The sequence below is a fragment of the Rhinoderma darwinii genome, chromosome 5, assembly GCF_050947455.1.
Source record: "Rhinoderma darwinii isolate aRhiDar2 chromosome 5, aRhiDar2.hap1, whole genome shotgun sequence".
NCBI classification, from domain to species: Eukaryota; Metazoa; Chordata; class Amphibia; order Anura; family Rhinodermatidae; genus Rhinoderma; species Rhinoderma darwinii.
In genome coordinates, this window is record NC_134691.1 from 86,861,839 (window position 1) to 86,875,738 (window position 13,900).

General features: G+C 42.1%; 1 protein-coding gene across 1 annotated transcript in view; it reads left to right on the plus strand.

The window, feature by feature from the left end:
* Window positions 1-13,900, plus strand: part of ATP6V1H (ATPase H+ transporting V1 subunit H) — a 140,936-nt gene that overhangs the window by 31,358 nt on the left and 95,678 nt on the right. The window contains exons 6-7 of the mRNA XM_075826245.1: window positions 2,055-2,168; window positions 4,888-4,992. Coding sequence (XP_075682360.1) covers window positions 2,055-2,168; window positions 4,888-4,992 — 219 coding nt within the window. The remainder of the gene's footprint in view (window positions 1-2,054; window positions 2,169-4,887; window positions 4,993-13,900) is intronic.

Genomic DNA, 13,900 nt, shown 5'->3' on the forward strand with positions numbered 1-13,900 from the left:
ACCATCTCTTATGTACTCTCCCAGGTCATTTTTTTTTTTCGTTTATTTTCTGACCTATTTTATTAAATGGAAGAGATCATTTTGCCTTAAAATTTAATTCAAGACATGTAATGTGTTTTATATCATTTCAAAGGAGTGTGAAGTCTGATCCTTGTGAAGGATACGTTATCAGGGACTAATAATGGGATTATGCTTTGTTACTTTCAGAGACTTAAAATAAATAATCTAAAAGTACCTCGGTAATGTCGGTGCATCTAGTTCTTCTACTGATTTTTTTTTTAAACTTTTTTTTCAGTGTACGTAGTGTTTTATGTGACTGTTATAATTTCCCTTTCATGTAAATGTTCTCAAGTTTGAGTTGTGTTCTCTACTTTGCACTCAAGACCAGATGTCAGATCTGACAGCAGTTTTGTTCTTCTTATTCATGAGATCAAGTGTCATGAATTCTGCACTACGTTCTTAATTATACTGTGCAGCTTAGCCTTTTAAAGAATGTTCTGTTTTTTTTCCCCTATTTTTTTCCTTACCCTCTTGGTTTTGACTTCTCTAAGGTATTTGATTGCCTACAATACAGATGTAGCAGCGCCAGGTTTGACACATGTCCTGATCTCCTAATGCTGAATTTTTGTATAAAAAATTTGTGCAAATCCGGAGTATAAAATGTCACATGCTCCAGATTTTATATAGCATGTGGCCAGCAAGTGTTTTATCCCAAAAATGTTTTATTGAATTTATAAAGCACATACAACGTTTTCTACTCCAGACAACTGTTGGCCAGCTAACACCAGATCTTACCAGGTAAGATCTGGATAGATTTTTGCATGCTTATGTTTGTGCACCTATCTCTCTGTTACTTTTCTGGATTTTCGGGTAAAAATTGCACCATCTCCGCAATTGAAAACTGCTGGCCAACATTACACTTATAGGTGTGCCCCTATAGGTATTCTGTGGTCTCCCTTAGGATTGCCATTAAACCGGCTGAGTTAACATGGGGGTGGGGGACATTGGCACATGTAAGTAAAAAATTATCACGGCTTGTAAGGTGACGCTACTTGCTCTCTGTATGATTCTCTATATGTGCTCTGTAGGCAGGGCATGTGGTTCTTTGCTAGTATTCACAAAAAGGAGAAATTCAAATTGGCTTTATTCCTTTTGACTTGTAAACTTTAAAGAATTGCTCTAGACAAAAACTCCTACACGGTTATGCCTAGTAAAGGTCTGGAAAGGTTGGTCATAACGCAAGTATTCTCTCCTTGATGGTCTCTGAATCCCGGTGTCGTGTACCGCCTCTCCACTAGACATAACACTGTGTATCTGTTTTACCTGTAATGGCCTTTTAACTCAAAGAATCATTAAGATGTACAATTTATCAGCCATAATGCAGCGATGGACAAATTACTATAGACTTTTAGCGCCTACGCTATAATAATGTCAATAGACCGCTATACAAAACAATCCAAAAAGTTGTCTACCTGCAGATATTTCTGGGCTTTTCTCCTGCCTTGCCCTAACCAATTGAATGAACAAATTTAGCTCTGCTACATAGCTATACCATAAGCTGTGTAGCATCCATTTAGCATCATTATTTAACTATAAGTGACCGGAATGAATAGCAAAATTGTGGACCAGTTTTCCCCGCTGTAGTTTCCAGGAAGTTAAATAAAAGGAAGTTCTATTTTTTGTTACTTCTTGGAATAATAGTTTGCTGCTATAGACATGTTATTCTCACTGCTGTCCATGTGACCGACACCGAAAGAAGACGTACGGTCACGATCAAAGGATTCTTTTCGCGCCAGCTAGTTTTTCACCATGTTTGAGTGCCGTAAGTTTCTTCTGTTGCTCTGACTTGTTCAGTGGGTCAGTGCAGCACGAGGAGAGCCCTGTCTGTCAGCAGCTATCCTCCAATCAGCATTGCTAAGCCGATACTATACATCCCTCGTAGTTGCCCTTTTTCACCATGCACTTGTCTTATTGAAGTTGCACTTTAAGTTGTTAAAATTTTACTGGGAACGATGGAGGTATACTAAATTATGTTCATTCTTAATATCTTCTAGGAAAATCATCAACGCGTCAGTATATTTTTTGACTATGCCCGCCGTGGGAAGAACACCGCATGGTCCTACTTTCTACCTATGTTAAATCGCCAAGATCTGTTCACTGTCCACATGGTAAAATATGTTTTTATTACCGTTTACATATGTGACATACAATATATCTGTCTGTCCTTCTCAACAAACACCCGCTTTTAGGTAGGGTCTATCATTTATTTTTATCAGTCTTATCAAATCGTATAATTCAGACCTGATTTGTTTTAGTGCGTGTTTTGTTTTTTTTCTTTTTGTTTTTTAACGGTACACCTTAGTCTATTATTATAGTTACAATCTTTTAGTCCAGCTTCTCAGGATTTGGAAATCCTGATTAACTGGCATGGGACAAAAATAGTCTCTGACCCCGGCCTTCTGCCACAGTTGGAGATCACTCGCCCAAAGGTGTCCATAGCCTATAAGATTTAAACTAGGCTTAGAGATCCCTGGAGCATTGTTTAATAAAGGTGTAACCCAAATCATTAAAGTAACCATTTCTAAGAAAATCCTAAGGTAGGGCAGTAATCAAAGTTTGCGATTTGCCTTTTCCTCTTACATAGATATTTGCACTTGCCTGTTTTGTTGCGGCAGCCATTTTTGCAAAGCTGACCGCAATTTCAGCCACATTTGTTGTCAACATTGAATTTACTTCTGTGAAACTGATGGCAGTACGGTCACTTTCTTATTGATAAAAAAGTTTTAACACTTCTACCTGCTGACAAAAATACAGATTGTCATCAGTTTATAAGTGGATTTACTTCCTGTTTTCACTTTTGCAAAAATGGCCACCACAACTGAGTACTACACCAAAAGCTGTATATAATAAAGAAATCCTGATCTTAAATCACCTAACAGACGCTGATTCCGAATCTGTACGTTTTATCACTCCACTCACTTGCATTCCCTCTCTATAAGGCTGCATGCACACGACAGTAAAAACGCCCGTAATTACGGGCCCATAGACTTCTATTGGCCACGGGTACCTTCCCGTTTGCTTACGAGAAGGTGCCCGGGCTGTTGAAAAATATACAACATGTCCTATTTCAGGCCGTAATTACGGCACGGGCAGGCCCATAGAAGTCTATGGGGCTCCTGGAATTACGGGTAGCTACGTGTGTGCACCCTTAATTACGGGAGCGTTGCTAGGCGACGTCAGGGGATAGTCCCTGTCCAGGGTGCTGAAAGAGTTAAACGATTAGTGCAGGATAGAGAGAAGGGGCTGCATTGATTGCAGTTAAAGAGGCTCTGTCACCACGTTATAAGGGCCCGATCTTGTACATAATGTGATCGGCGCCGTAATGTAAATTACATCAGTGTTTTTTATTTAGAAAAACAATACTATTTTCACCAAGTTATGAGCAATTTTAGCTTTATGCTAATGACTTTCTTAATAGACAACTGTGCGTGTTTTACTATATGACCAAGTGGGCGTGGTGGAGAGAAGTGTATGACGCTGACCAATCAGCGTCATACACTTCTCCCTATTCATTTACTCTGCACATAGTGATCCTGCGTTGTTCACTATGTGCAGACACGTTCTCAAACATTAACGTTACCGTAGTGTCTTGGCAGTGAATAGACATCATTCACTGCATTAAACGATACGTATAGTTTGTGCTCCCACAACATAGGAAAATTTATAGATTCACTGAAGTGATATATGAGTAAAATATATAACTTTATTTCATAACTCTCTAAAAACAGGGGTACAATCACCACTGTGAAAAGCCCCACCGTGTGTATTAAAAACGTATTAAACAATAACTACCAAGTCCTGATTCAATTGTGAACCCTCTATGACTGAGTATATTATAAAGATACCAATCTGGAATCATCATTTAAACATGGGTAAAACAGTAGATTAGACCCTAAAACACACTGGAGCTCGCGATTTCCGCACCAGAGACTCCTAATGCTAAGGTATACAACAATGCCACTGTCCCCTATGCTAAGATTCCTCACTTAACCCGACCCTACGCGTTTCTATACTTTTCATCAGGGGTCTGTAGCTTGGTCACTCTGGCCAGGATGCCAGCGATATTACTTCAACAGCAGATATTCTGCTGTACACCACGGAAGCATGCTCGCATAGATATCAGCCGCATTATCTATTCTGAACAAAATGCGGTATTTCCCTTTTGAAATCAATGGGCAGATGTTTGTAGGCGTTCTGCTTACGATTTTTTTCAGAAGATAGCCCGTGTGAACATACCCTTAGACAATGCAAAAAATATATTTTTTTTCAACTGGAATAATTATATTTTTGTTTTTGTTCCTATTTCTAGCAGTTCACTACTTATTATGATGCCCCCTGCTGTTCGGATTCCCTCTCAGAACTTAAATCTAATGTGTCCAGCACTGGTGGTCACACATGCTCAGTAACGCAGCCACACCGCCTGGATCCTCTTGCACACGGGCGGTGAAGTGATTTTTGCTATTGTGCAGGCCAGTAAATAATAATCGCACTAAAAGTGGCTTCTCGCCAGCACTGTACACATTAGGTGGCTGTTCTGACGGAATCAAAAGAACACCAGGGGGCGCCATAACATGTATGTAACTGCAAGATCTACACACAAGCGCATTTAAAAAAATTAAAAATGTTCCAATTAAAGAAATTTGTCCTGTTTTGCGTGATCGAACCTTATAAAATAATTTTTACAACCTCGTTAAGTACTCCATGTTATTGTAACGTGCTTGTTCAACTACTTAATAAATGAAGCATATAAAATTGTGAACTTGTTATGGTTATTGTGAGTTAAAAATAAAAATCTATGTTTTTTCCTTTTTTCCTCCACTCTATCAGGCAGCACGTATAATTGCTAAATTGGCAGCCTGGGGGAGAGAATTGATGGAAGGCAGCGACTTGAATTACTACTTCAACTGGATTAAAACTCAACTTAGCTCCCAGGTAATCCTTTCACTGGATTTATTGGTAGATTGTGTAGTTTTGTATAAAGTACCACAGAATTGTAATTGCTGCTATTACAGAATCTTAATTACTGCCTATACATTAGCTGTACTTACATGCCTATGTGTCAGCGCACAATGAGAGAGCGAGGCAGGACATTGTGATATTGCGTTGTATGTCTGCATACTGTGTGTTGCAGTGTGTTTGTTTTTTTTTGCTTGTTGTATTATATGAACATTGTGGATCACTTGTACAAAACACTCATCAACATTGAAATTGCATCACCAGGAAGGAAAAGATTTGGAATTGTGGAAATCACATCATTGATAGACATGTTCATGAAATGCAAATGATAAAAAAATGGAAACAAAATATTCCAAATATCTTTACCTATTCGATATCTAGCGCCACGTGCAAAAATACGCATACTTACACGCCTTGGCATGCTATTAATGAGGTTATTTGTAACAACTGGCAGGTATGTGGACCCACTGGGCCACTCAGCTGTCAACAGAGCCTGTCAACAGAGTCTGTGAGTCGGTAATGATAAAGTACCTGGAAGGTTATAAGTGGGTATATGCCAGACAGTAAAGCTATGTTCACAGAGTTTTTTGATGCGGAAACCGCGCTGAAAAACTCGTCAAAAACGGCCCTAAAATGCCTCCCATTGATTTCAATGGGAGGCGGGGGTGGTTTTCTCCCACGAGCGGTAAAACCGCCTCACGGGAGAAAGAAGGGACGTGCCCGATCTTCGGGCGTTTACGCCTTTGACCTCCCATTGACTTCAATGGGAGGCAGAGCGAATATTTCACGGCGTTTTATGGCCGCGGGCGAAAAACGCCGTGAAAATCGGCGTGCAGGGAGAGGAAAATCTGCCTCAAACTTCCAAACGGAATTTTGAGGCAGAAATTCCACCTGCAAAAAAAACTTAGTGTGAACGTAGCCTAAGGGTGAAGCAGGCCTGTTCAGGATAATGGAGTTTGGCTAGGATACTGGACTGGAGTAGTGCGTCTCAGACACTGGTACCAGACACATATGGCGAAGTCGTCTCAGACACTGGTACCAGACACATATGGCGAAGTCGTCTCAGACGCTCGACTTGGGCACTAGAACTAGACACAGATACAGGAAACCGGATTCAGGATACGGGATACAGTACAGGATACAGCTAAGGAACCATTCGCAAGACAAACATTGGAAAGACAATACATTGCTCATTCATTGAGGAAAGTAGCAGGATTCCTTTTAAGGGCCAGGGTGCTCAGGTATAGGTTGGGGGAAACTTTGCTTGTGCACGCTGGCCCCTTAAGGTTTGGCACGAGCGTGCGTACCCTATGAAACAGTCGGGGGGAGAGAGCAGAAGGGGACACCGATGAAGTGACTGTCCTGCGGCCGCTGTTAAGAGGGAGATGCTGGCGGGCCGCAGGCGCTACGTTATTAATGGTTGTCTGAGGAATGTATTTGAGCGCACAAATCATCAACATTGTAATTGCCGACCAATGACCTCCCAGATGTGCTCGATGGGAGACCAGTCCGGAGACGCTGCAGGCCATGGTAGTATGTTTAGGCCATGCAGGCTACTCACAGTAGCACGAGCAATATGCGGCCTGGTGTTGTCCTGTTGAAAAACGGCACCTGGTACATGTTGGAGAAATGGCCGTACCACTGTTTTCACAATCAAATCAATGTTATGCCAAGCTGTTAGTATACCTTTTTAATAGTAACTTGTTTTAAAAACAGGGGTAACACACCACTGTGACATAAGCCCCACAGTGAAAATTAAAAAATGTATTAAACAAAAAACACTGAGTCATTATGATACATATATCTCAGTGTTTATAACGATGTTTGTCTAGAATCCGCATATAACCAGGGCACAACAGTAGTACAATCCCCAAAATGAAGCACAGGTGCCCGAATAAATCGGATCTCCTAGCGCTGGGTGTAACACAATAAGACTGTCCCCAATGCAGACATTCCATAAACAATAGACGACCCTACGCGTTTCAGATACTCATCCTCAGGGGTCCGTATCTTGGTAACTCTGGCCTCATCGCCAGCGATAGTAATGTTCAACAGCAGATATTCTGCTGTGCGTCACAGGAAGATGCACGTATCGATGTCAACGGCATACTTCATTGCAGGCGCTGGGTTACTATAAACGCCTAAACTCCACCCCTCGTATTGGCGGCAACACATGAACTGACCAATCACAGCACCCTCTCGATTCGTGACACCTGCCCATGTGACCCCCCGCCGTCAGCTGACAACCAGGGGTCATCATCGGCCGCATCATACCGAACGCGCAGGCGCAGTAGAAGCCAAGGACGTGTCGCCCGGACTGCCAAACACGAGGAAGGTAAGCGCTACACGATAATGTATTATAAGTATATCTTGCGGGACAGTTAAACACCGCAAGTGGACTACCTCACAAAGCAACTCCAGAGTAAATAAACACATGTAAGGTGGACAAGATAACTAAGTCCCTCATATTAAGAAAAACTGACAAACGATCTCTTTAAGTGTCGGCTGACCAAAAATGGCTATCTCAAAAAATAGTACATAATGCAGATAAAAGACTCACCCACACTAAAGGCAACCCAGTAGAGGTAAGCCACCTACAGGGGAATGGTATCGCATATTAGATAAAACATGTATAGTTAGTCTGCTCATTTAGACCAGCTGGTTGTAGACATTCCAGTCTATGGATCCATTGTGCTTCTTTACGTAAAATCAGGTTGTCCCAGTCCCCTCCTCTTTTAGGGGGTCTAACAAGTTCAATTGCTTGAAACTTTAAACATGCTGCCTGGCCTTGATGTTTAGCATGCACGTGCTTAGATATTGGGGTGTCCCTAACATGGATAATATCTCCAACATGCTCCCTAATACGACGACGAAATTGTCGTGCTGTTTTACCCACATAATTTAGGGGGCATGGGCATGTAATTAGGTAAACCACTCCCGCTGTCTTACAATTGACATAATCCCGAATATTGTATTTTTTCTGTGTAGCAACACTGGTAAAGCTATTCCCTTTGAAAATGAAATCACAGGCTTTACAGCTACCACATCTGAAAGTGCCTGGTATTTGTCTATCCAGCCACGTACCCCTAGGTGAAATGGGGTCAAAACAGCTGTGCATGACTCTGTCCCTAATGTTTTTCCCTCTCCGATACGTGACAGACGGCCTCTGTGTGATCTGATCTGCTAAATCTATTTTTTTAGCCAACAATCCTCCCATTTCCCGCTATATGCTGAGGGGACAAAAGGATTAGTGAAGGGAAACAATATGGATAGGCTACAGATTATTAACCTATCTGAATATAATTTGAGTGCATCAGAGAATACATTATTAGAAAAGGGACTTTCCTTTGTCCCTACAGTTAAATTTGACTCATTTTCATGGATAAAGGATCTTAATTTATTTGCTCGTAAACTCAAATGGATCAAATTTTTCAAACACCATAATAGGAAAAAATGTATGGAACTAGGGTTAGAAGAGTCTGATATGGAAGGCCTTGTAGCCTTGGAGGGGTTATTTGAGGAATCTGGAAGAGCTCCAGGCTTAGGTCCTTTCACCAACCTAAAAATGAAGAGTAGGAAGCTGCCACCTATAGGAGACTTTACCAATGTGGATTTATTTGTGGAGATGGTGGGAGATGAGATTAAAAATCTTAGTCAGGACAGCAGGGGCATGGACAACAATTTGTCTTGGTCCGAACGATTAGCTCTGACCACTCTAGAGAAAAAACAGAACATTGTTCTAAAGGCATCTGATAAAGGTGGGAACATTGTGGTCATGAGTAGGGATGATTATAAAAGAATGTGTGAGGACATTTTATTTAACCATGACTGTTACACCATTTTAAAGGATAACCCTACAGCACTATTCAAGAAAGAGTTGCTGAGCATTCTGAGTGATGCAAAGAGCAGATCTTTGATTAGTGCAGCTGAGTTTGGGTTCCTGTACCCACAATTTCCTGTTATGGCGTGTTTTTATAGCCTGCCCAAAATCCACAAAGGGTATCCTCCCTTACGTGGCAGACCCATTGTTTCAGGCATTAATAATCTAACTCAAAATGTGAGTACATATGTTGATCAGGTGTTGCGCCCTTTTGTCTTGAGTCTCACATCATATGTACGTGACACTATGGATGTCTTGAAACAGATTGACGGTATTTCTCTGGAGAAGGATACAATCCTGGCTAGTCTGGATGTTGAGGCGTTGTATTCATCCATACCTCACAAATGTGGTTATAAAGCGATCGAGTATTATCTGGGATCAAGAGGCACTCAGTTTGCAGCCCATAACCAATTTGTCTTGCAGTTATTACAGTTTGTTCTTGAAAAAAATATATTTATTTTTGAAGACAAAATCTTTCATCAGCAATGTGGTACTGCAATGGGGAGTCCTGCTGCTCCCACCTATGCAAATTTATTTCTTGGCTGGTGGGAGGAGACAATTGTCTTTGGGGACAAATTTGTCAAATGGACTTCATCCGTTGGATTATGGATTAGATATATTGATGACGTGCTGATTCTCTGGAACTCTACAGCGGATGAGTTCCATAGTTTTGTAGCAGCCCTCAACAAGAATGATGTAGGACTAAAGTTCACATGTGAGATCAGTGAGAAAGAATTGTCTTTCCTAGATTTGAAAATCACAAAAACAGAAGAAGGCACTATCCGCACTAAGGTACATCGGAAAGAAACGGCAACTAATAGTTTTTTGCAATGGAATAGCTGTCATCCTTATTCCCTCAAACGTGGCATTCCGAAAGGCCAATTTATGAGAGTACGCAGGAATTGTAGCTCTATGGGTGATTTTGAGTTCCAGGCCCAGGAACTCAAAACAAGATTGAAGGATAGAGGCTTCCCCAAGAGTGTTATCAGGAAGGCCTATGAGGGAGCAAGGGATGCAGATAGGCAATGTCTCCTGGTCCCTAAAAAACGGAAAGAAGAACAGGTTACGAGACTCATAGGCACCTATGATTCAAAACAAAATGATATTATGCAGATACTGAATAGGTATTGGCGTATTCTCAGTTCGGATGTAGATTTAGCAGATCAGATCACACAGAGGCCGTCTGTCACGTATCGGAGAGGGAAAAACATTAGGGACAGAGTCATGCACAGCTGTTTTGACCCCATTTCACCTAGGGGTACGTGGCTGGATAGACAAATACCAGGCACTTTCAGATGTGGTAGCTGTAAAGCCTGTGATTTCATTTTCAAAGGGAATAGCTTTACCAGTGTTGCTACACAGAAAAAATACAATATTCGGGATTATGTCAATTGTAAGACAGCGGGAGTGGTTTACCTAATTACATGCCCATGCCCCCTAAATTATGTGGGTAAAACAGCACGACAATTTCGTCGTCGTATTAGGGAGCATGTTGGAGATATTATCCATGTTAGGGACACCCCAATATCTAAGCACGTGCATGCTAAACATCAAGGCCAGGCAGCATGTTTAAAGTTTCAAGCAATTGAACTTGTTAGACCCCCTAAAAGAGGAGGGGACTGGGACAACCTGATTTTACGTAAAGAAGCACAATGGATCCATAGACTGGAATGTCTACAACCAGCTGGTCTAAATGAGCAGACTAACTATACATGTTTTATCTAATATGCGATACCATTCCCCTGTAGGTGGCTTACCTCTACTGGGTTGCCTTTAGTGTGGGTGAGTCTTTTATCTGCATTATGTACTATTTTTTGAGATAGCCATTTTTGGTCAGCCGACACTTAAAGAGATCGTTTGTCAGTTTTTCTTAATATGAGGGACTTAGTTATCTTGTCCACCTTACATGTGTTTATTTACTCTGGAGTTGCTTTGTGAGGTAGTCCACTTGCGGTGTTTAACTGTCCCGCAAGATATACTTATAATACATTATCGTGTAGCGCTTACCTTCCTCGTGTTTGGCAGTCCGGGCGACACGTCCTTGGCTTCTACTGCGCCTGCGCGTTCGGTATGATGCGGCCGATGATGACCCCTGGTTGTCAGCTGACGGCGGGGGGTCACATGGGCAGGTGTCACGAATCGAGAGGGTGCTGTGATTGGTCAGTTCATGTGTTGCCGCCAATACGAGGGGTGGAGTTTAGGCGTTTATAGTAACCCAGCGCCTGCAATGAAGTATGCCGTTGACATCGATACGTGCATCTTCCCGTGACGCACAGCAGAATATCTGCTGTTGAACATTACTATCGCTGGCGATGAGGCCAGAGTTACCAAGATACGGACCCCTGAGGATGAGTATCTGAAACGCGTAGGGTCGTCTATTGTTTATGGAATGTCTGCATTGGGGACAGTCTTATTGTGTTACACCCAGCGCTAGGAGATCCGATTTATTCGGGCACCTGTGCTTTATTTTGGGGATTGTACTACTGTTGTGCCCTGGTTATATGCTGATTCTAGACAAACATCGTTATAAACACTGAGATATATGTATCATAATGACTCAGTGTTTTTTGTTTAATACATTTTTTAATTTTCACGGTGGGGCTTATGTCACAGTGGTGTGTTACCCCTGTTTTTAAAACAAGTTACTATTAAAAGGTATATTTTACTCAGTTGTCACTTCAGTGAACCTTATAATTAATTTTTTCATATTGTGGGAGCACAATCAGATTTTTTATCAAACTATACAGTGAATTTACAAGCTGTTAGTATACCTGAAATCAAGACTAGAGAGGTCCGGCTACCATACCTTATGCCACCCCACACCATAATCCCGGGAGTATGACCGGTGTGACGTTCCCTTGTGAAGGCCTCTTCATGGCATCGCCCACATGGTCTCCAGACCGATCTCTGGCTATCGTTGCATTTGAGACAAAAGCGGGCTCATCGCTGAAGCCTCCCTTGCTGTGCACCACGATAGCCTTTGAGGACTGTGGCGTGTTGTCAATGGAACACCTGTAGCTGGACATCTGAATCGTAGCCCAATGTTGTGCAAATGCTGTCTGATGGTTTGCGTCGACACTGGTTTCCACTGTAGGCTTGGGATGTGATGTCTAATTTTATTTGCAGTACAGAATGGATCCCTACGCACCGTTCTTCCATTTAGATGATCCGTCCATGCAGAGGTCCGCCCCAGCGCACATCTTGCTGGCATTTCCGTTTGTTGTTCTCCCAACCTCCGGGACACGCAATGTTGAACAGTGCTGACATCTCAGCCTAGGTGCGTAGCGATCTGCCGGAGTGATAAACTAAGGTCTCTCCGCTCAAGGATTCTGTACCTCTCCGTTTGCGACAAGTGGCGATAACTGTCACGTCGACTAACAGGAGGCATCGCACAATCATCCCACACCACTTGATCGGATTTTTGAGGTTTCATGTGGCTAAAAAACTTTGCTTTCAATCTGGCTTTTTTTTGCTCCTTTGACATGGCACAGATTGGAGCTCGGTGCCTGAAAATTTTATAATTTGCAGATCTTAGTGACACCTGCTACTTCCTCAATTTGCATAACCTTACGGCTTGTCCTTCTTGGTGTTGAAATTTCAATGTTGAGGCGTGTATGTTACATCTAGAACCGTTGTATTTTAAAGTGTTGACTAAGCAAGAGACGGTGAGCACATCTTAGAGTCCTAAGGTCTCTTCTAGTCTGGACCTTGCCCACAAAGCTGTATGTAATTCTGCCCCCTTCCACTGGTCTAATCTCTATATACCTACCTATTTACGTCCCTTATTCTGCCAATTACCAATGTGCCTCCCTTATGTGCCTAACCTCTCCAGGATTTCTCCCATGCTGCACCTGTTCTCTGGGATGCTCTTTCTCGGGTTAATCAGACTTACTGTTAACATTTTTAATTAAAAAAAAAAAAAGACCTTCCATTTTCTGATATGAGGCACGTGGTGTGAATGAATTTTGAACCTCCATGTGCCTCACAATCGTAATTAACCCCATGATGTTTCTCACAGTGATAATGGACACATTGGGTTAATTTGTGAGGTTCATGATGGGGTTAATTACTATTAATGAGGCAAATGGATGTACTAAATTTCGAACACCTCATGCCTCACATTAATAAGTGAAAGTAAGCAGTTTTTGTTTTTCTCAGTGTACACTTCATAAATGACGCTATAAATTTGTCATGCTGGTTATTCGATACCGAATATGTGTATATTATGTATTGAGACTTTTATTTTAATGTTTTGTTTTTTTTTATTTTCAACTTTAATGTACTAGCATATATCTATATGCCAGTACATTAGCCTGTGTATTGATAGTACACATGCAGTTGTTAGGGCATACTTCGGTATGTCCTAACTATAGGAAATATGGTAAGAAAGCTTGGGGTCCTTCATTTGACCAGGGGCTGTGTGCCCATATATGTTATGTCCCTTGATCGTGTCACAGGGATTCTCTGTGACACGATCCTTTCTCATTGTCCACTTAAATGCTTCGGTCCGCTTTGATCGCAGCAGTCAAGCAAATTGCGGCGGAGACCAGATTTCTCTGATCTCCGCCGTTCGAGCAGGACTGCATCTGTTTAGTACAGCCATTGCCCCGCTCCTGACTGCAAGGTGTGTGTGTGTGTGTGTGTGTGTGTGTGTGTGTGTGTGTGTGTGTGTGTGTGCACGCACTAATGAGCAGCTGCGCCATCACCGAAGACAGAACATCGGAGTATTTTGCAGTGCGCACACCATGTTCTCTGTCTTCCGTGCTGCCGCTCATTGGTGCAGCGCCGGCCCCATCACATCATGCTGACCGTGCGCTCACACTCGTCAGGAGCGGGGAAATGGCTGTGTTACACAGCTGCAGCCCTGCTCTGACTAAACTCATGTGTTACGATACTAAGCTGTGTGGCTGCACAGCTTAGTATTGAAATACATGAATTAACGGTATTGAACCATTTGAGGGTGCATGGCATAGAAATAGTATCAATATTTTGTTGCATCGTGCA